The 23,366-nt window shown below is 34.5% G+C and overlaps 1 protein-coding gene across 1 annotated transcript in view; it reads right to left on the reverse strand.

Annotated features, from left to right (window-relative positions):
- Positions 1-23,366, reverse strand: part of LOC126885102 (dynein axonemal heavy chain 12) — a 660,248-nt gene that overhangs the window by 110,923 nt on the left and 525,959 nt on the right. Inside the window, exon 28 of the mRNA XM_050651529.1 lies at positions 6,291-6,581. Within this exon, the coding sequence (XP_050507486.1) occupies positions 6,291-6,581 (291 nt within the window). The remainder of the gene's footprint in view (positions 1-6,290; positions 6,582-23,366) is intronic.

Genomic DNA, 23,366 nt, shown 5'->3' on the forward strand with positions numbered 1-23,366 from the left:
TACCACAGAGGTAGTCATATATCCAAAAATTAGTTAAACTTTATAGACTGGAAGATACCAATCTTTAACCAACCAGTACAAACACATCAGGTGCCTAAATTTAATCAGAGTTAAATAAAATGTTGGGAATATTTTATGAGAACCCCAAAACCATTATTATAAAAAACAAACTTTATTTAAAAAGAAATCTACAGAACAGTGTCATCAACCTACGGAATAGAATTAATTATGCATCATATTAGACGTAAATATCTATGAATAAAATAAATATAAAATAAAATAACTATAAACAAGAATCCCGAATAACCTCCTAGTGGCGGATACGGGCAACAATACATTGACTTATATAGGGATCCTGGCCTATACAGAAAAAAGCAGGCGGGTGTGGGGTAATACTGCACTTTGGTTGCATTGGTGGTGTATTGGCTAAACGTGCAGAGCAGGGTATGGTGTTGATAGAAAAGGCATTCAGGCATCAAATATCCAAAAATCTTTTCAGGCCATAATAATAAAAAGACCTTCTCCAAACGCAATAAAAACTTAAACTGAAATGATGGCATCTCCTGAGGTAAAATGTTCCGGAAGTAAAATGAGCCTCCGTTCGGATCTCCGGGTGAGGACTATCTCAGGGGGAACACCATTACAGGTTAGAAAAATCAGGATAGGGTCTTGGAATCTTGGTAATCTTACAGGTAAGAGTCTGGAGTTAGTGGATGCGCTCAAACGAAGAAGAGTTCAAATTGCTTGTATTCAAGAAACTAGGTGGAAAGGACAAAGGGCGAAAGAACTAGGTGATGGATATAAATTGTGGTATGTAGGGAGTAGTAACACCAGAAATGGAGTAGGTATAATTGCTGATAGTGAAATGAAAGATAACGTAGTAGAAGTTGTAAGAACGAGTGATAGAATGATGTCAGTGAAATTTGTAATTGATAAAGAGGTATTGAATGTTGTGTGTGTATGCTCCTCAAACAGGTCTGGGTGAGAATGAAAGAAGAGCTTTCTATGACCAATTAGGAGATGTACTGAGTGATATTCCAGCAGAGGAGAAAGTTATAATAGGAGGTAATTTCAATGCACATGTGGGCCAAGCCAAGACAGGATATGAAACAATACATGGGGATTAGGCTTTGGAACTAGAAATGAAGCTGGAGATGACATGCTAGAATTAGCAACAGCATTGGATATAGTGATTGTTAACACATTCTTTAAAAAGAGAGAAACTCAACTTATTACCTACAAAAGTGGACAACATCAATCCCAAATAGACTACTTTATGATAAGGAAAGAAGACATACGTGAATGCAAGGACTGCAAAGTAATAGTTACTGAGACAGTAAGCTAACAACATAAGCTGCTTGTTCTGGACATTGAAGTAAAAAGTGAAACTAAACAAAAATATCGGAGAGGACCACAAAAAATCAAGTGGTGGGTGCTAAAAGATGAGAAGGAAGGTCTATTCAGGGAAAGAATAGTAGAAAAAATATGTTGGAACATGAAAGGAAGCAATAACACAATTTGGAGAAAAATGGCCAATATTATTAGAGAGATGGCTATTGAAATACTTGAGAAAACGTCAGGAAAGAAGTTTGAGGATAAAGAGACTTGGTGGTGGTCAAATGAAGTACAAGGAAAAATAAAAGGGAAGGGAGAATTATATAAAAAGTGGCGAGAAACCAGATCGGACATAGATCTTCAAAACTATATGGTCGCCAAAAAGTAGCAGTAGCAAAAGCTAAAGCAGAAGCGTATTCAAACCTATATGATCAACTTGATACCAGGAAAGTCGAAGCAAAGATATTAGGTCTGGATCCCGCGTATGAAAAAAAAGTTGATTAATAGCAAGCTGAAAATTTGTTAATAGCTTAAGGGTGTCTAGTCGGAAAATTTTTGATATATGGGAACACTGTAACAGGGGCAGTTTTAATTGTGGAACAGATTAAAAATTTGGAACGGTCAGACCACGAAAACGGCACATTTATTTTGTCCGACAGAACAGACTTAAACTCTCCGAACAGAGATTAAACTCTCATGCAAAAATCAGACTGCTATTTATCACCTGTCATAATTCCTGTCATTTGACACATTCTACATGTTCCACTCATTAAAACGCCCATTTGGTGATAAATAGCAGTCTGATTTTTGCATGAGAGTTTAATCTCTGTTCGGAGAGTTTAAGTCTATTCTGTCGGACAAAATACATGTGCCGTTTTCGTGGTCTGACCGTTCCAAATTTTTAACCTGTTCCACAATTAAAACTTCCCCTGTTCCAGTGTTCCCATATATCAAAGTTTGTCTGACTAGACACCCTTAAGCTATTAACAAATTTTCAGCTTGCTATTAATCAACTTTTTTTTCATACGCAGGATCCAGACCTATATATAAAATAGCCAAACAGAGAGCAAAGAAAGCAAGAGATTTTAATCAGATTAGATGTATCCGAGGTGAAAATAATAAAATACTAATTCACGTAAAGGATGTCGAAAAGAGATGGAGAAATTATTTTGACAGTCTATTAAATGAAGAATTTGACAGACAGCCTGTGGAGTTAACGGAGACAGTAACAGCAATGGTTACCAGAATAACAAACGAGGAAGTGGCTCAAGCGCTTCAAAAAATAAAGAAAGGAAAAGCAGTCGGACCAGATGATATTCCTGGGGAAGCATGGAGAGCATTGGGAGAGGCAGGAACAAGTTGGCTAGCAGGTCTATTTAATAGAATTATGGAAGTTGGACAAATGCCAGACAAATGGAGAAGCAGTATATTAGTACCTGTCTACAAAAACAAGGGAGAAATACAACAATGCACAAACTACAGGGCTATAAAACTACTTAGCCGCTCCATGAAAATATGGGAGAGAGTAATTGATAGTGAACGTATACATGAAGAAACCGAAATATCCGATAATCAATTTGGCTTTATGCAGGGCAGATCAACAACAGATGCAATTTTCATTGTAAGGCAACTGATGGAAAAATACAGGAATAAAGAGACCAACGCTCATATGGTATTCATTGATCTTGAGAAAGCATATGATAGAGTTCCTCGAGAGGTTCTGTGGTGGGCACTCAATAAGAAAGGAGTCCCTGGCGAATATGTAAAGATTGTGAGAGATATGCATGAGGAAGTAACAACTAGTGTTAGGACAGGTGTGGGAGAAACTGATAAATTTCAGGTGAAAGTAGAATTGCACCAAGGCTCGGTGCTTAGTCCTTATTTATTCTCATTAGTTTTGGACCACATAACAGCGAAACTACAGGGTAGTATTCCATGGTGCCTAATGTATGCTGATGATGTAGTGTTAATAGGAAATAGTGAAAGAGATTTAGAACAAAAACTGGAATAGTGGAGACAAGCTCTGGAGGAAAAAGGTTTAAAACTTAGTAGGACAAAAACAGAGTATTTGGAATGTTCATTTAAAGATGGAGTTACTACAAATAAAATGGTATCTTTGGATGGTGAAATGATTGTGAAAAGTAATAGTTTTAAGTACCTAGGATCGGTATTACAGAGTAATGGAGAAATAGATGGAGATGCATGCACTAGAATTAGGGCTGGATGGATGAAGTGAAAAGAAGCGAGTGGTGTGTTGTGTGACAGAAAAATTCCAATGAAGCTGAAGGGAAAATTCTATAAAACAGCCATAAGACCGGCTATGATGCACGGAACTGAATGTTGGGCAGTGAAAAAGAAAGAGGAACAATGAATGCATGTGGCGGAAATGAGAATGCTTAGATGGATGAGTGGAGTGACAAAGAAGGATAAATTAGAAATGAGTATATTAGGGGAAGTCTAGGTGTGGCACCAATTGATGCCAAAATAAGAGAGCATAGGTGAAGATGGTTTGGTCATGTTCAACGTCGGGACGTTAATCACCCAATACGAAGAATAGCTGAAGTGCAGATTCCTGGAAGGAGTAGGAGAGGAAGACCAAAGAAGACCTGGGGGGAGACGATAAGTCAGGACATGTTGGTAAAGGGGATTAACATTGATATGACCCAAGATAGAATTGTCTGGAGAAATGCAATTAAGGAAGCCGACCCCGCATAGGGATAAGGCAAAGAGAATGATGATGATGATGATGATGATGATGATGATGATGATGATGATTAGACATAAATAATTGCAAGTGCTATAAAGGTTGAAAACATGAGGGTAAACGTGAAAAGGTTGATATTTTATGTGCTTTTCTTATGAATATACAAAGTGGGCCAAAGAAAACAGTCCACCTCGATATTTGGTAGTATTTATTAGATTTGAAAAAAATTGCGAAACAGGTCGATTTTTGATCTAAAAGGGACATATTCTTACGGTACTTACATCTTTCATTTGTCACACCCTCTTTTCCACTTCCCCTTCCCTTATTTTTAAATAAGGAATAGGGGTCACGTGGTAGCTCATTTGGAAGGTTATTTAATTTTCTATTCAGTAATATAAACATTAGCATAATTATTGATACAGGGTGTCAAAGAAAAAATATTTTAATTAAACTAATTGGAACAAAGAGAAGAATGTATATAATTTATTTACCTCAAAATACATTCTACTGCTGTCACAAAAGAGAAAAAAAATGTTTTTTTTTTTTAATAAACATTGTTTGCGCTTAATTTGAATGCTCTAGCTACCACTTAAATGCCTCTTGGTAGCTTGAATATTGAATTTAAGCAGCAAACAGCGTTTATTTATGAAATAAACATTTTTTTATGTTTCCTGTCAGCAGTAGAATGTATTTTAAGTTGAATAAATTGCGTACATTCTTCTTTTTGTGTGAATTAATTTAATTCAAAATAACAGTTCTTGGACACTCTGTATAAATAATTATGTTAATGTTCACATTACTGAATGGAGAATTGAATAACCTTTCAAATGAGCTAGCACACGACCCCTATTCCCTATCTAAAATTAGTGGTGGTGGAAATGGAAGGGAAGGGGTTCACAAATGACAGATGTATGTACTGTAAAAATGTGTCCCCTGTCCCCCTTAGATCAAAAATCGACCTGTTTCTTAATTTTCTTAAAATCCAATAAATACTGCCAAATATCGAGGTGGGCTGTTTTCTTTGACCCACTCTGTATATTTTTTAAATATCTCATGTATAAAAATCTTTAACATACCGTCCTTAAAATTTAAACAATTCTTTTGTTTTTTTATTTCCCATAAAAAATACGTAATTCTTTTGTTGAAAATTACTTAAATCTAATATTGTTTAGCCTGTTAAAGCCGAACATAGAACATTTATTTCTATTGTCTGGATTATTAAAAACTAAAACTAATAATTACTTTATAATTACGAAAAGCACCAGATACAAAGTTTACTACTTTTTAAACAATTAGAATAATTGAAATAAAAATATAATAAACAATATTTTAAATCTAAGATTTTTCGCTAATAAACTGCTTTTTGCCTAAAATAGGAGAAAGCAAATAGAGGACACTTAGGCCACGCATTTACCTTCTCTTCGTCTAGGAAAAGGACCGAAAGACAGTTTCTAAATACTCAAAAACTGAGTAAAATGAAAAAGATTAAAAAGGGTTCAAGGCAGGTTTTGTTTATAATCGATTCAGAGTTGGACTACCATCTCCATATAGCAACTATTTCAGCATCCTTATGCATCATCAGTGAAGTTTATGCAGTCACAACTCTGAAGGGAATATAAACATTCTGCCTCTTTTAAGGCAAACCATCGCGATGCAATGAACCCACCTTTTGAGACGCAATCCAGCGACATCTCTCGTATTACGAGGAAAACAACGAAAAGCCCCAGATACAAAGTTTACTACTTTTTAAACAATTAGAATAATTGAAATAAAAATATAATAAACAATATTTTAAATCTAAGACTTTTCGCTAATAAACTGCTTTCTGGCTGCATCCCATATCTCCGGATTTTACAATATATAATCACGTAGAGACAACGAAAATAGGAGAAAGCAAATAGAGGACACTTAGGCCACGCATTTACCTTCTCTTCGTCTAGGAAAAGGACCGAAAGACAGTTTCTAAATACTCAAAAACTGAGTAAAATGAAAAAGATTAAAAAGGGTTCAAGGCAGGTTTTGTTTATATTCGATTCAGAGTTGGACTACCATCTCCATATAGCAACTATTTCAGCATCCTTATGCATCATCAGTGAAGTTTATGCAGTCAGTGAAGTTTATGCTTAAACTTCACTGATGATGCATAAGGATGCTGAAATAGTTGCTATATGGAGATGGTAGTCCAACTCTGAATCGAATATAAACAAAACCTGCCTTGAACCCTTTTTAATACTTTATAATTCTTACTTACCATTTTCTGTTGAAAACATATCCCTTGGTAGCCCATTGATATTCCAATTCTGAATAGTGACGTCTGACCCTAAGACTGTCGCCATGTCAAAAATTTCAGCAGTTGGTATACCTAATGATTTTACATATTGATGCCAAGCTTTCATTAACATTACTCTAAAAGCACTATTAAACGGTGAGAGATATGATATAATTCCACAAGATAACAAAATATCTCCAGCTAAACCATCATACTGTACTTGGAGTACTTCAGCTGCTGTAGTCCATCTATCTTTTTCACCTCCCAGTCCCCCTAAAATTTACATTTATTTTATAATTATGTTTTTAAGTAATAGAGATATAGCCTTATATAAAAAATCTGTAACTATAAATTGAAAATAGTTAATCAATTAATCAAAAAAACAATAAAAAAAGTTAAAATTTTCCAATATTTAAAATGAAATGTATAAAAAAAATATTATTAATTTAAAAATGTCTTCTTTTGATGGGTCTGCATATCATGACCTATGCTAATAATAAGAAAAACTAATACTGTGTTAAATGTATAAATAAAATTCATAAAAAATATTATAATAACATAGGATTATTATTTCCAAGCATCTTTCTTATCGTTGCGTTAGCTCTAGCGTTCTCCATATGAGGAGGTTTAAAAAGCAAAACCGAATAAATCCACTAAAAAACGATTTTTGGAAAAATAGGATTTTTCTGGGACGCAAAAAGTAATTATGTTTTTGTTTACCTTGTTCGCAAATACTATTAGATAAGTCAAAATAAAAATTTTCCTACAATATAAATTTAAAAAAGTGATACTTAGTACAAAAGAAAATTAAAAAAATTGGATTTATTTGGTTTTGCTTGAAATTACTGGATTTATTTCATTTTGCTCACAACTTTATTAGCAAGAATTAACAGAATTACTATTTTTATTACTAATACATAAATCAAAAGCATAATATGGCGTTTAGTAGACTAACAGCACATCAAATAGTGCATTTAAAAATGAAGTGCAAACTCTTCTTCTACACAGTCACACTCATTTCTTAGCCCATCTTCTTCCTCTAAGGTACTTCTACTACTAAAGGTTTAACTTTATTATTTTCACATAAAAGATTCGTGTACCACAAAAAGTTTCGTCACTTTTCCACTCTTTTCCAAACTGTTTTTCCATAAGTTGTTGAACACTTTTTGGTGGAATGGCAATTCGCAGGTTGACTCTGGATAGCAAAATTTTTTAAAGCCTTTCCCTTTTTGTAAATTGCGCTTAATAGGGGAGTGCATATAGATTTTCACTTCGGAAAAAATCAAACAAGGTAGAACTTTGTGTAATTTCATTAAGAAATGTTTAATAAACAACATATAAAAAAGTTCTACTCGAGAAGTGGGTGCTTCATTTTTTATTAAACAAATGAACTACGAAATTAGATGTTTTTTTAAATAACTCCGAAAATATAAATTTTAGAGAAAAACTGACTTGACCATTGAAAAATTCAGAAAATGTTACAAACAAAACCTTATATATAGAATTTTCTAAACTTAAATCTGTATCTTCTATAATTTTTTATTTATAACGCTAAAGTCACCCTTCTCACAAACATTGGCGCACTGTAAACTAACGTACGGCGAAGTGCACGGTTGAGTTATTTTAATGTAATTCTTTAATTAATTGATCAAATAAAATTTTACAAACTGAGCATGGAAGAAGAATAATTATGCTATCTTATGGTTATAATAGAAAGAAATAAAATTTATGGGCATAAGTACGGTGTGGGCGGAAAATGAGCCTTAGAAGAATTTTGTTTAAAAATGATTTAAAAATGTGTACTAATAATTGTAAAACATACAATTTTTCTTATAAAACTTTCAATTTTTCACAACTTACTTTTCCAGCATCTTACTAAATAATATTTCATTCAAAAAAAATCTCAAAAATTTAATTCAAATGATATGACGTCTCAAAAATTGTAATTTTTGAAATCTTCGTAGTTTTATAGAATTACCACCACTTTAAGACGGTATTTCTCATTAACAGATCTCTTACAGCTTTGTAAGTGCTTTTTTTTAAGATTAGGATGTAATCTTTAAGATGCACTAAGTTATTTTACTTTAGAAATAAGATAAACTATTTTTTTTAAGAAAATTAAGAAAGATAACAAAAATGTAATACAAAAACCGAAAATTACCTGCTAAAAAAATGTTTATACATCATCATCATCATTCTCTTTGCCTTATCCCTATGCGGGGTCGGCTTCCCTAATTGCATTTCTCCACACAATTCTGTCTTGGGTCATATCAATGTTAATCCCCTTTACCAACATGTCCTGCCTTATCGCCTCCCCCCAGGTCTTCTTTGGTCTTCCTCTCCTACTCCTTCCAGGAATCTGCACTTCAGCTATTCTTCGTATTGGGTGATTAACGTCTCGACGTTGAACATGACCGAACCATCTTAACCTATGCTCTCTCATTTTGGCATCAATTGGTGCCACACCTAGACTTTCCCTAATATACTCATTTCTAATTTTATCCTTCTTTGTCACTCCACTCATCCATCTAAGCATTCTCATTTCCGCCACATGCATTCGTTGTTCCTCTTTCTTTTTCACTGCCCAACATTCAGTCCCGTACATCATAGCCGGTCTTATGGCTGTTTTATAGAATTTTCCCTTCAGCTTCATTGGAATTTTTCTGTCACACAACACACCACTCGCTTCTTTCCACTTCATCCATCCAGCCCTAATTCTACTGCATGCATCTCCATCTATTTCTCCATTACTCTGTAATACCGATCCTAGGTACTTAAAACTATTGCTTTTCACAATCATTTCACCATCCAAAGATACCATTTTATTTGTAGTAGCTCCATCTTTAAATGAACATTCCAAATACTCTGTTTTTGTCCTACTAAGTTTTAAACCTTTTTCCTCCAGAGCTTGTCTCCACTGTTCCAGTTTTTGTTCTAAGTCTCTTTCACTATTTCCTACTAACACGACATCATCAGCATACATTAAGCACCATGGAATGTTACCCTGTAGTTTCGCTGTTATCTGGTCCAAAACTAATGAGAATAAATACGGACTAAGCACAGAGCCTTGGTGCAATCCTACTTTCACATGAAATTTATCAGTCTCTCCCACACCTGTCCTAACACTAGTCGTTACTCCCTCATACATATCCCTCACAATCTTTACATATTCACCAGGGACTCCTTTCTTATTGAGTGCCCACCACAGAATCTCTCGAGGAACTCTATCATATGCTTTCTCAAGATCAATGAATACCATATGAGCGTTTGTTTCTTTACTCCTGTATTTTTCCATCAACTGCCTTATAATGAAAATTGCATCTGTTGTTGATCTACCCTGCATAAAGCCAAATTGATTCTCGGATATTTCGGTCTCTTCACGTATCCGTCTGTCAATTACTCTTTCCCATATTTTCATGGTGTGGCTAAGCAGTTTTATAGCCCTGTAGTTTGTACATTGTTGTATATCTCCCTTGTTTTTGTAAACAGGTACCAGTATACTGCTTCTCCATTCGTCTGGCATTTGTCCGACTTCCATAATTCTATTAAATAGACCTGCTAGCCACCTTGTTCCTGTCTCTCCCAATGCTCTCCATACTTCCCCAGGAATATCATCTGGTCCTACCGCTTTTCCTTTCTTTATTTTTTGAAGCGCTTGAGCCACTTCCTCGTTGGTTATTTTGGTGACCATTGCTGCTACTGTCTCCGTTGACTCTACAGGCTGTCTGTCAAATTCTTCATTTAATAAGCTGTCAAAGTACTTTCTCCATCGCTTTTTGACTTCCCTTTCGTGAACTAGTATTTTATTATTTTCATCTCGGATACATCTAATCTGATTAAAATCTTTTGCTTTCCTTGCTCTCTGTTTGGCTATTTTATATATCTTCGTTTCGCCTTCCCTGGTATCAAGTTGATCATATAGGTTTGAATACGCTTCTGCTTTGGCTTTTGCTACTGCTCCTTTCGCTTCCTTTTTCGCCACCATATAGTTTTGAAGATCTGTGTCGGATCTGGGGCGGGATTACGAACACTCGATGCGAGATCGCAAAACGAACCGTAGGCAAACTCGATGTGAATACGCATCGAAGCCAAAAAGTGATTACGAACTGGGTTCGAGTAGACTGTCAGAAAATGATCGGCTATTATCGTATTTTTGAACCTACGGGATAATATTTCGAACAAATGGAATGATTTTTTCTGCACCTGACATGCCAAGGAATTTCTGTCATTAACCTCAATAATTATTACAATAGAATATAAAATAAAGTTTTTATTACATATTTAATTATTATAAACGTTTATTTTATATTCTAAGGATGATACAGTGATAACGTGTACCTAGATATATACCTAAATAGGTATATGATTTTCGAACTTGAGTAGAATTTGAGATTAATTATGATTTTTTACCGTTATTAAAGATTAAATGGCCAGGGAAAGATGCGTGACGTTATATAAAAATATTACTAAAGGTCGTAATGGTCTAAATGGTCACTGCTAACTACCTATTCCCTTCATCGAATTCTGTCTCAGAGTATTCCTTATCTTACCTTTTCGCCATTAAATCTTACTCTGCAAATATTACAAGGATAAAAATTTTAACCATGGACGTTTCCTTCACATCTTTTTAAAATAGGAATAAGTATTAGAGAACTTCTGTCAGTGTAATGAGTGTAATAACACCTCACTGGAAGATTTAAACAATATATTTTTTTAATGTTCAAAACATGAGAATTATTATCAAAATCGTATAATCTAAATATCGTTTGATTAACGATTTACATTATTTTTAAATTGAAGAAATCAAAGTAAGAAGTAAGTAGGTTATGTCGTTATGTATTCACTTTTCTTAATTTTTATACTTGGACCGACAAGAGAGAAAGTATTATAGGAGATCAGAGATCTATCAGAGTGAGATAGATAGTCCGAGTTGGCAACTCGACAGGGTCGTCGGTATCGAGCAGTGCCTTCGAGTTGACTCGCATCGACAACGTAGGGAAAGAGGTTTCGTAATCACTCCCTACGGTAAAACATGGCGGATACGATGCGTATCGAGTGTACGTAATCCGGGCCCTGGTTTCTTGCCACTTTTTATATAATTTTCTCTTCTCTTTTATTTTTCCTTGTACTTCGTTTGACCACCACCAAGTCTCTTTATCCTCAAACTTTTTTCCTGACGTTTTCCCAAGTATTTCAATAGCAGTCTCTCTTATACTACTGGCCATTTTTCTCCAAATTGTATTAGGGCTTCCTTTCATGTTCCAACATATTTTTTCTACTATTCTTCTCCTGAATAGACCTTCTTTCTCATCTTTCAGCAGCCACCATTTGATTTTTTGTGGTCCTCTCCGATATTTTTTTTTAGTTTCGCTTTTTACTTCGATGTCCAGAACAAGCAGCTTATGTTGTTGGCTTACTGTCTCACTCACTATTACCTTGCAGTCCTTGCATTCACGTATGTCTTCTTTCCTTATCATGAAGTAGTCTATTTGGGGTTGATGTTGTCCACTTTTGTAGGTAATAAGTTGAGTTTCTCTCTTTTTAAAGAATGTGTTAACAATCGCCATATCCAATGCTGTTGCTAATTCAAGCATGTCATCTCCAGCTTCATTTCTAGTTCCAAAGCCTAATCCCCCATGTATTGTTTCATATCCTGTCTTGGTTTGGCCCACATGTGCATTGAAATCACCTCCTATTATAACTTTCTCCTCTGCTGAAATATCACTCAGTACGTCTCCTAATTGATCATAGAAAGCTCTTCTTTCATTCTCACCCAGACCTGTTTGGGGAGCATACACACAAACAACATTCAATACCTCTTTATCAATTACAAATTTCACTGACATAATTCTATCACTCGTTCTTACAACTTCTACTACGTTATCTTTCATTTCACTATCAGCAATTATACCAACTCCATTTCTAGTGTTACTACTCCCTACTAGAAATGGAGTTGGTATAATTGCTGATAGTGAAATGAAAGATAACGTAGTAGAAGTTGTAAGAACGAGTGATAGAATGATGTCAGTGAAATTTGTAATTGATAAAGAGGTATTGAATGTTGTTTGTGTGTATGCTCCCCAAACAGGTCTGGGTGAGAATGAAAGAAGAGCTTTCTATGTTTATACAAAGTGATCAAAACTTTTTTCTGTAAAACTTACCTGAAATACATTTAATAATAAGCTTCAACAATAATAAATGTTAGGCAAAAACATTTTTTTTAGCTCTTATACAGTATGTTTGCGCAACTGGGAACCTATTGATACCTTTTTTATTATCAGTTTTGCGAAAAAAAGTTATTCTTTATAAAATACTCTACATCGTATATAATTTAAGATGCAATCATAAAATATCAAATTTAATTAATTTTATACGAGGTTTGTCAAAAAATGTGACTTTCACTCAAGAGTAAAGTACCTTTACATTTTACGATATCGAAAATTGTTATTAAGAAAAGCTGTTTGGAATTAAAAAATTTGTTTTAGTGTTCAATTACATCCTTGTAATTAAAATATTGTGAATAGTAAAGGCACTTAACTCTTAAGAAAAATTCATATTTTTTACATACCTCGTATGAATTTAAAAAAGTTTGATATCTGATGATTGTATCTTTATTTTAAACCAGGGAGAGCATTTTATGAAGAATAACTTTTTTTCGTAAAAGTGAAAATAAAATAGTTATCATAATTGTAATAAAATGATGATGAGTATCCGTAATTTGAGAAAACATTGAAGTTTTTTTTTCGATTAGAATGATGTAATTGTATATTTAGACAGTTTCTAATTTCAAACAACTTTTCATAATAGCATTTTTTTATATTCCGGAATATAAAGGTACTTTACTCTTTAACGAAATTCATATTTTTGACATAACTCGTATAAAATTGATAAAATTTGATATCTGATGGTTGAATTTTATATTTTGGACTATCCAGAGCATTTTATTAAGAATAACTTTTTTTCGTAAAATTGATAATAATAAAGTTTTCCATGTGGTTCCTATCTACGCAGACATACTGTATAAGAGCTTCTGTATACGAATTTTCAAACTGCAATGCCATATTCGGATTGAGCATAATCAAAAACAAAATAGAAACATATTTGATGAAAGTAAAATAATGAATTTATCGATATTTTTAAAATTATTTATACAAAAAAATTGTTATTGTTTAAACAATTAATAACCAATTAGCGGCCAAATCTGCGAGTAGAACTTTTTACTTTAACATGTATATAAACCAACAAAAAAAGTTTTAGAAAAATATAAGCTTGTTTGAATTTTTCCGAAACAATGCATGTTTTCGTTATAATTGCACTCCCCTATAAGTTTAGATTGGGCTTCAAATCGGAAAGCATAAAATTAAAATTTTAATTTCTTTAGTTTTTTGAATTTGTGTCTTTTCCAAACAGATTCTTTTTAAGTCTGATATTCCAAGAATCTTGTTAAGGTAATTTTGCAGAGGCGAATCAATCAACGACAAAATATCTGACCACCCATATTACATCGTCATATCTCTAATAACTCCCTAGTACCATCTATTGGTCGCATGAAATATTTGCATAAGAAGAAAAAGTAAAAAATGCGTATTTTTGGATTTATTTGGTTTTGAACAAAAAGTGGATTTATTCGGTTTTGCATGAAAACATTAATATCACCATTAAAATATCACCATAACGAATCTACTGTCGTTTTTTGCACATATATATTTTTATATGTGGTGTAATTTAACAACATGGATTTATTCGGTTTTGCTTGAAACCTTCTCATACTCAGTGTACTCGTAAGCATCATTTATTCACTTTCCTGTCAGCATTACATTGTTTCTTCCTGTTCATCTTCGTTTGTCCTGTCCAACTCCGCCTGGAATGACTGTTGGGTGGATCGAGTAGCTTAACAGTCATTCGTGATGGTTCCACGCCCGGATAAAGGAGAAGGGTTAAGCGGAAGGCCAACAACCTGCCCTTGTAAAAAACAGACTGTTATGAAAAGTGCAAATGTCTCGGAATCGAACAGATACATATGGAAAACGACAATCGCAATGGGCAAGGACTTTAAATGTTGGAACGTGGAACGTTCTAAGTTGGTACCGGACGGGAGCATCTATACACGTAATAAAACAGTTAGAAAAGTAGGAATGGACATTACGGCAATACAAGAACTTAGGTGGCTGGACACTGGAAACATAAAAATAGGCTTCTTCTTCTTCTTCTTTTTATATAGACATTACTCTGTCTGTTTTTCAATGTGCCTCCAGTAAGTTGTCATTCCATCTTTTTCGTGGTTTTCCCACTGATCGTCTTCCTATTGTGGAACCGTCTCTCGCCGTCCTTACTACTCTATTTGTTGTCATTCGGCTTATGTGGTCGTTCCATTCTACTCTTCTGCTTTTCACCCAGTTATTAATGTTGTCCACCTTGCATCTCCTTCGTATATCTGCACTTCTAGCTCTATCCCACAGCGTCTTACCATCGATTTTTCGCAATGTTTTCATCTCTGCTGTTTCTAGCATTCTTTTTGTCCTTTCTGTATCAGGTCGTGTTTCTGCCGCGTACGTCATTATTGGTCTGATTTGTAAAATTTGTTTTGTAAATTCTGCCTTTCACTTCTTTTCCGATGTTTTTATTTCTCCATATTGTTTCATTCAGGCAACCTGCGGCTCTGTTTGCTTTATTCACCTGATCTTCCACTTCTGTTTCGAGCTTTCCGTAGCTGCATAGTGTGATGCCTAGATATTTAAACTCCATGACTTTTTCTATTATTTGACCCTCCAGCTTTAATTTACAGCTTATTAGATCTGCTGTTATAACCACGCATTTAGTCTTTTTTGGGGAAATTAAGATGTTAAATTTTCTAGTGGTTATATTAGATTCGTGCAGCATACGTTGTAAATCATCCTCTTTTTGAGAGATTAGTATTGCGTCGTCTGCATAGCAGATTATTTTGTTATTTTTCTCCCATTTGGTATCCTTTTTTAGTTCTTACTTTTTTTATTATTTCCTCCATGATCAGGTTGAACAACAGAGGACTGAGAGGATTCAGGGAATCTTCCTGTCTTATCCCATTGCCAGCTTCAATTGGGTCAGTTAGTTCTTCATTTACTTTTAATTTTATTGTGTTGTTCTGGTAGATATTTTCGATCGTTTTAATTATTCCTAGAGGTACCTCTCTTGCGTATCATAAATGGATATCGTCCTTTAATTTGACCTTGTCAAATTCCTTCTTAAGGTTCACGAAACATAAGTATGCCGGTTTGTTGTATTCTAACGATTTTTCTAGAATCTGCCTCACTATAAATATAGGGTCGGTGCATGATCTTCCCGACCTAAAACCTTGTTGTTCTTCTGCTAATGTTGTAATTTTATTCAGTTTCTTTGTTATCACTTTGGTCGTTAATTTTAGTGTTGTGTTTAATAAATTAATTCCTTTGTAATTCTCTGGGTCCGATTTTTCTCCCTTTTTGAAAAGAGGTATTAGGATTCTTGATCTCCATTCTTGTGGTATTCTGTTTTGTTCTATTATAAAAATAAAACAGGTTGTCATTTTCTACAGTGGAAACCAGACAGGAAAATACGAATTAGGCACAGGTTTCTTGGTCCGAGAAGAATACCTGAACCGTGTTATAAATTTTACGCTCACTAGTGAGAGACTGTGTTATATTAGACTGAAAGAAAAATGGTACAATATCTCAATTAATAATCACCACAGATGAGATGGGTAGATGATCTAAAACACCAAGCCGACTCAAAATGGATACACATGTCTCAGGATAGAGAAATGTGGAGGAGCGAAGGTGAGGCCTATGTCCAATATTGGATGTTGCAAGGCTGATAGAATAGAAAAGAATCTCAAATATATCCACACATGCTCCGACAGAAGATAAAGACCAACATATTAAAGATGAATTATATAAACAACTCGATAGAACGCTTGAGAAAATCCCCAAACAAGACATGCAGATAATATGTGGGGACTTTAACGCAAAAATTGGCAAAGAACCTAACCTAAGACCGACAATAGGACAACACAGCCTCCACGATATATCAAACGATAATGGACAAAGACTCGTATGGACATCGGCTAACAACATGCTTGTAAAGTATACTATGTTTCAACCTAAAAACATCCATAAACAGACTTGGATTTCTAATGACAACCCCAAGCGGATCCAAATTGGCCACATAATTATCGATGCTAGACATGGAAGTAAGGTGCTAGATGTAAGAAGCCTCGAGGCTTCAGAACTAGATGCGTGTCTGTACTCTGAAAAAATGATGAATTAATAATCAACAAATAGGAACTGCTCCAAACATGGCAAGAATATTTCAATAATTTACTAAACATACATCAAGAGGAAGAACATGGAGAAGATGTATATCTTGCGGTGGACCTACCGGTAGAAGACCCAGACGTAGCCGAAACATTGCAAGCAATTAACAAATTAAAGAACGCAAAAGCTCCAGGCTCCGACAACATACCGTCTGAATTCCTTAAGTACGGAAGAGAAACTTTACATAGATAAATTCACAAACTAATAACACTTATATACGAACAAAATGGCATGAAAGTGTAATAATCCTCATTCATAAAAAGGGATACAAAACAAAGTGCACTAATTATAGAGGCATCTCCTTACTTAATACAGCGTATAAAATCTTATCGAACATCCTATTAAGTAGGCCGTAAACACCGTTTGTAGAAGATTTCATAGGGGAATACCAAGCCGGCTTCAGAAAAAATAGATCGATGATAGATCAGATTTTTACTCTAAGACAGCTGCTTGAAAATGATGGGAATTGAATAGAACTATCGATAATCTCTTCATAGATTTCCGACAAGCGTACACTAGAATTAAAAGGGATTAGATGTGGAATGCAATGGCAGAACTTCCAGTTCCAAAAAAACTTATCCAGCTTATTAAGATATGCGTAAGCGGCTGTAAAGATTTCAGAATCGTTCGAAATAAGCAGTGGCCTGAAACAAGGAGATGCGCTGTCACCTCTCCTTTTTAATATAATCTTGGAGAAAGCAGTAAGGACAGCACAAATTAGAGCAGAATTACTGACAGTAGATGGACCAAAATTACATAAAATTCATAAGGAAAAATTTTCCTGTAGCTGACTGTATAGCATTAATTACAAAAATTGAAGAAAAAGATCTTCTGTGTAAAAGGTATATTAGTTTGAAAACCCCAATAAAGGGCTACATTAAAATACAGAATGTTTTCGCTCTAAAGAGAGCATCATAAGTGTTCTAAGCCTAAAATAAGTATAACCATAATTAGTGAAGACAAGAGTAAAACATTTTTTAAAGGATGACCAAGATAAAAAAAAAGGTTATACTTACAAGCTCTACATGCTAAGCCACCAAAAATACATGGGTTAAAACCCTTAAAATGCCGACCAAAGGTCTTACATTGGCATATTATTTATTAACCCTGGCGATGGGTGAAATTTAAAAGGTATACCTCAAGGCACCATAATATGACTATACGTGATTGAGTTGATTTCTCTGTCTTCACAAAGAGAAAGGTAAAAGCCAACTGACTACAGGTGACAGGTGTGAAAGCGTTTCTGACTAATGACAGTAGAGACAGATAGTGTAACATGAACTGATAGTGTGAACTGATATGTAGTTTGGTACCCTAGCCAAAAATTTATAAAATTTATTTGTGGTAAAATTCAATAATAACAACTAACATCGTGTGTCAGGACTTCATGTGGAATAATTCCAGTGATGTAATATAATATAATATATGATAAATAATTCCACTTAATGTGGAATACTTGTAGTCCTAGCACACGATGTTGGTTGTTATTATTGAATTTTACCACAAATAAATTTTATAAATTTTTGGCTAGTGTACCAAACTACATATCAGTTCACACAACTTCATGTTACACTGTCTGTCTCTACTGTCATTAGTTAGAAATGCTTTCACACCTGTCACCTGTAATCAGTTGGCTTTCACCTTTCTCTTTGTGAAGACAGAGAAATCAACTCAACCAGCCACATGCTTGTGGTATAGTCATATGGTGCCTTGAGGTATACCGTTTAAATTTCACCCATCGCCAGGGTTTAATAAATAATATGCCTATTTAAGACCTCTGGTCGGCATTTTAAGGGTTTTAACCCATGTATTTTGGTGGCTTAGCATGTAGAGCTTGTAAGTATAACCTAATTTTTTATCTTGGTCATCCTCTAAAAAATTTTTTACTCTTGTCTTCACTAATTATGGTTATACATACTTATTTTAGGCTTAGAAGACTGATGATGTTCTCTTTAGAGGGAAAACGTTCTGTATTTTAATGTAGCCCTTTATTGGGGTTTTCAAACTAATATACCTTTTACACAGAAGATCTTCAATTTTTCAAAATTACATACGCGGATGACATTGACATTGTGGGAAACACGCCAATGAGAAGGAAGTCGCCAATGAGAAGGAAACTTTCAATAAATTGGACGTAGGGGCAAAGAAAACTGGTTTAAGAGTAAATGAAGAGAAAACCAAATACATGTGCATCAACAGACAAAAGAGACGAGATAGAATAAGGCAAAATGTTACGATAGACCCATATAAATTTAAGTATAGCTATACCTTTGAAAGAGTGGAGAGTTTTAAATACCTCGGAGCAAGAATCGCTGCAGATAATATATGTGTGTGTTCACAAAGAGGGGATGGCATTAGATAAACTTTTTGCCACAGACATTTGAAAGTTGAAGATTGGAGATGTCATATTAAATATTTATTTTAGAATCTTTAAGAAATTGTATGAAAATATCATTAATAGTTTTGGTATTGAAGCTTAGTAGATGTGAAATATTCAGCGGTAAACTTACATTCCGCTCCTGAAGTCTAGCAATTAGTGCTTTCGTATGGTTTTTATTAAGTTCACAATTAAAGATTATATGATTTAAATCTGCAGTAGAGTAGTTATCACATGAACAGAGAGAGTTGATACGCATTCCTATTTTAGCTAAATGTGCAGGAAAATTGCCATGGTTTAATCTTAAGCGACTTAGGGATGTGGAATAAAATCGAGTAACGTGATAATCAAATATATGTGGGATATTTTGAGGAAGTTGTGGGTGTATGTAAGTGTATGGATTCCTCGAAGTTTGTACAAACTTAAGCCAAATAGTTTCCCATTTCTTTCTTAATTTTTTATGCAATTCTGGAATGTAATCGCTGGAGATTGTTAAATCTACTATTTCATTTAAAGTTGCTGAATTCTTTGCCATTTCATCCACTATCACATTTTCTTTGATTCCGGCATGTCCTTTTCCCAGATAAAGACCAAGTCACTGCTATTATTTTTAAATCGAGCGATTGTCTTTCTAATATGGCATAACAACTCATTGTTTTGTTTTTTGGTTATTGGTTGTGATATTGCGTCAAGAGCAGATAAAGAATCTGATAGTATAACCGTGTCTCCAAAGTTCTGTTCAACCGCGTAAGTTAGGGCTCTTTCAATAGCATAAAGTTCGGCAGTGAAGATAGATGTACATTTAGATAGTCTAAAAGAATTACCACTTTTTATATTCGAAACATAATAAGCGCTACCTACACTATTACATGTTTTTGAACCATCTGTATAGATGTATTTATAATTAGAAAATTCAGATAAGATTAATTTTATAATTTTATTGTTTTGGCATGGTAAGTTTCTGTATGTAGGTTTTATGATCTTTGGAAAGATTGCGATTTCCTCAATAGAAAGGTTATATATGGGTAATATTTGTTTAGTGTTAATGCTATACTTGTTAGTTTCTAGATAGCATATAAAACAGTGATTAGACCGGTGCTTATGTATGGGTGTGAGACGTGGACTCTGACCAAAGCAATATATATATATTGATGTGATCTTTATTATTGATATGAGATAATATTCTTATATGTCATATACTTTAATCAATGCATTAATCATAATCTAATTAATTTACCAGATCACATATCAATATGTTTTCAATCTCAGGGCGAATTATAAAATTAATTACTTACTCTCGTGGCTTCTAAGTATTTCTCAATGGTTCCTAATCGGGATAGGAAAGAAAAGAGTAAAATAATACACACATATGGGTTACAATTATAATCAAAATATTGTTTATTTTATTTAAATGGCAATCACTGCTTAATATTTGCTAGATCTTATTATTCTTAAACTTAACATTTACAAATGGGAATCTTATTTCCTTTTGGTTGCCAATTGAAAGTTTTTATTAACATTTAACTATTAGGATTTATTAGCAACAATTCTATTTAAGTTTGATGAAGCTTTTCTGATATTATTTATTATGTTCTTCAATTTATAATGTGGTATTTAATACGAAAAACCCATACATTCATGTCCAAACAAATGAGACTGACCTTTTTCTGGTGAACTGAGAATGTCTTCACACAAGACCCGTTTCCTGCTATCCTTGGCTGCGATCAAAACCTCGTCCTGGCTTTCAGTAATGTTCTCCTTTGAAAACTAGCTCGTATAGCTCTCGTTCCTGCTTCTGTCGTGATGCTGTATTCTACCTTTTTCGAAACTGCAATCAGCTACCGGGACACTCTTGGCTCAAGGAGGTTCTTTTACTCTCAACCTGGCCTACCTCTCGTTCCACGATAGATACTCCACACTCACGGAACTACACCGGCTTTCTCACTCTCCGTACACTACCGTCTACTACTGGACTTCACTTCTCGACAGCTCAAAACATTCTGATCTCTCTTTTCAGTAATTCACCTACTTTCTAAATATCCCTTCCAGATTCACAAATCAACCTTCCACCACCAACTCTCATTCGCAGTATTCCTCAAAACCAATTTTTAATCTTTCTAAATATGCTTAATGGTTTTCAAAAAAGAAATAGTTAATTCCCATTCTAAAATTACTTTCTACTATTTACAAAATTTAATGACCTATTATCTACTTCAAATGAGTCTTATTTAGCATAGGCTAATGATCGAACCTTCAACGAACAACGATAATGACCTATTATCGATTTCACTTGAGTTTTATTTAGCATAGGCTAATGATCGAACCTTCCGCGAACAACGATAATGGTACGCGCCATTCACTTTGTTTATTCTAAGCGCATTGTACCGAGTTTCGTTTAATCACTTCTTAAAATTAAATATAACAATTTGTTGTATACAGGTTGTTCTAAATTTATATGCCCGTGGTTGAGAAAATTGAAAATATTTTATATTAAATTGAATTCTGCTTATAATTATCAAAATTTAATTTTCAGATCAAATAGAAATATAACAATATATATATATATATATATATATATATATACATCCTACTATCAATTTGGCATCGATACATTATGCATTTACCATCGATTTGGCATCGTCTTGCAAAGTGGCATCTGTATATCGATGCCACTTTACACTACCTTAATAACTTTATTCCTGTACTTGCTACCAGAAGTCTAATCAGCTCGGTAGTTAGAGATTTGATTCCTTGATGTTACTTTAATATATCAGCTTTCCTTGTTTACCTCTTACTAAGTTATATAAGTTTATTCCATAAAATGTTTGAGTCCAAAATGATCGTACAGTGAAAATATTATATACATTTAGTTCAGTGTTTTACCGTTTTGTCGCTGCCGTTATATACATGAAAACGTATATCCCACTTTCATTATCAATCATTTTGGCATCAGAAATTTGGCATCACTGTTGAATACAATATTATTCACAACGAAAAATAGACAATTTGAGAATGTATATATTATTTTCATAAAGAAATCAGTCTGGCATCATGTTTTATTGTTTTCACCCAATTTTGAAAAAATGTGAAAACTTTGTATTATCCACGTCCGTCTGTCCGTCTGTCTGTAACCACAACTCCTCCGTCAATATACCAGCTAGAATGACAAATGAGGTATCAAATGAAAGCTGATAATCCAAGGATGGTACTAAAGGTGAGATATTTGACCTTGGCGGTCTGTCCGTCGGTCTTTACGACCGCGAATATAACTCCTCCATCATTATACCAGGTAGAATGACAAATGAGGTGTCAAATGAAAGCATATAATCCAAGGATGGTACTAACGGTGAGATATTTGACCTAGGCTGTCTTTCCGTCGGTCCCTCCGACCGCAAATATAACTCCTCCGTCATTATACCAGGTAGAATGACAAATGAGGTGTCAAAAGAAAGCTTATAATACAAGGATGGTACTAAAGGTGAGATATTTGACTTAGGCGGTCTGTGACTCGGTCCCTCCGACCGCGAATATAACTTATCCGTCATTATACCAGGTAGAATGACAAATGAGGTGTCAAATGAAAGCTGATAATCCTAGGATGGTACTAAAGGTGAGATATTTGACCTAGGCTGTCTTTCCGTCGGTCCCTCCGACCGCGAATATAACTCCTCCGTCATTATACCAGGTAGAATGACAAATGAGGTGTCAAAAGAAAGCTTATAATACAAGGATGGTACTAAAGGTGAGATATTTAACTTAGGCGATCTGTGCGCCGGTCCCTCCGACCGCCAATATAACTCCTCCATCATTATACCAGGTAGAATGACAAATGAGGTGTCAAATGAAAGCTTATATTCCAAGGATGGTAATAAAGGTGAGATATTTGACCTAGGCTGTCTTTCCGACGGTCCGTACGACCGGGAATATAACTCCTCCGTCATTATACCATGTAGAATGAGAAATGAGGTGTCAAATGAAGGCTGATATTCCAAGGATGGTAATAAAGGTGAGATATTTGACCTACATGGTCTGTCCGTCGGTCCGTCCGACCGCGAGTATAACTCCTCAATCATTATACCAGGTAGAATGATAAATGAGGTGTCAAATGAAAGCTTATAATCCAAGGATGGTACTAAAGGTGAGATATTTGGCCTAGGCAATCTTTCTGTCGGTCCGTACGACCGCGAATATAACTTCTCCGTCATTATACCAGGTAGAATGACAAATGAGGTGTCAAATGAAAGCTTATATTCCAAGGATGGTACTAAAGGTGAGATATTTGACCCAGGCTGTCTTTCCGTCGGTCCGTACGACCGCGCATATAACCCCTCCGTCGTTATACCAGGTAGAATG

Source organism: Diabrotica virgifera, chromosome 5, assembly GCF_917563875.1.
Source record: "Diabrotica virgifera virgifera chromosome 5, PGI_DIABVI_V3a".
In the NCBI taxonomy this organism is placed as follows: domain Eukaryota; kingdom Metazoa; phylum Arthropoda; class Insecta; order Coleoptera; family Chrysomelidae; genus Diabrotica; species Diabrotica virgifera.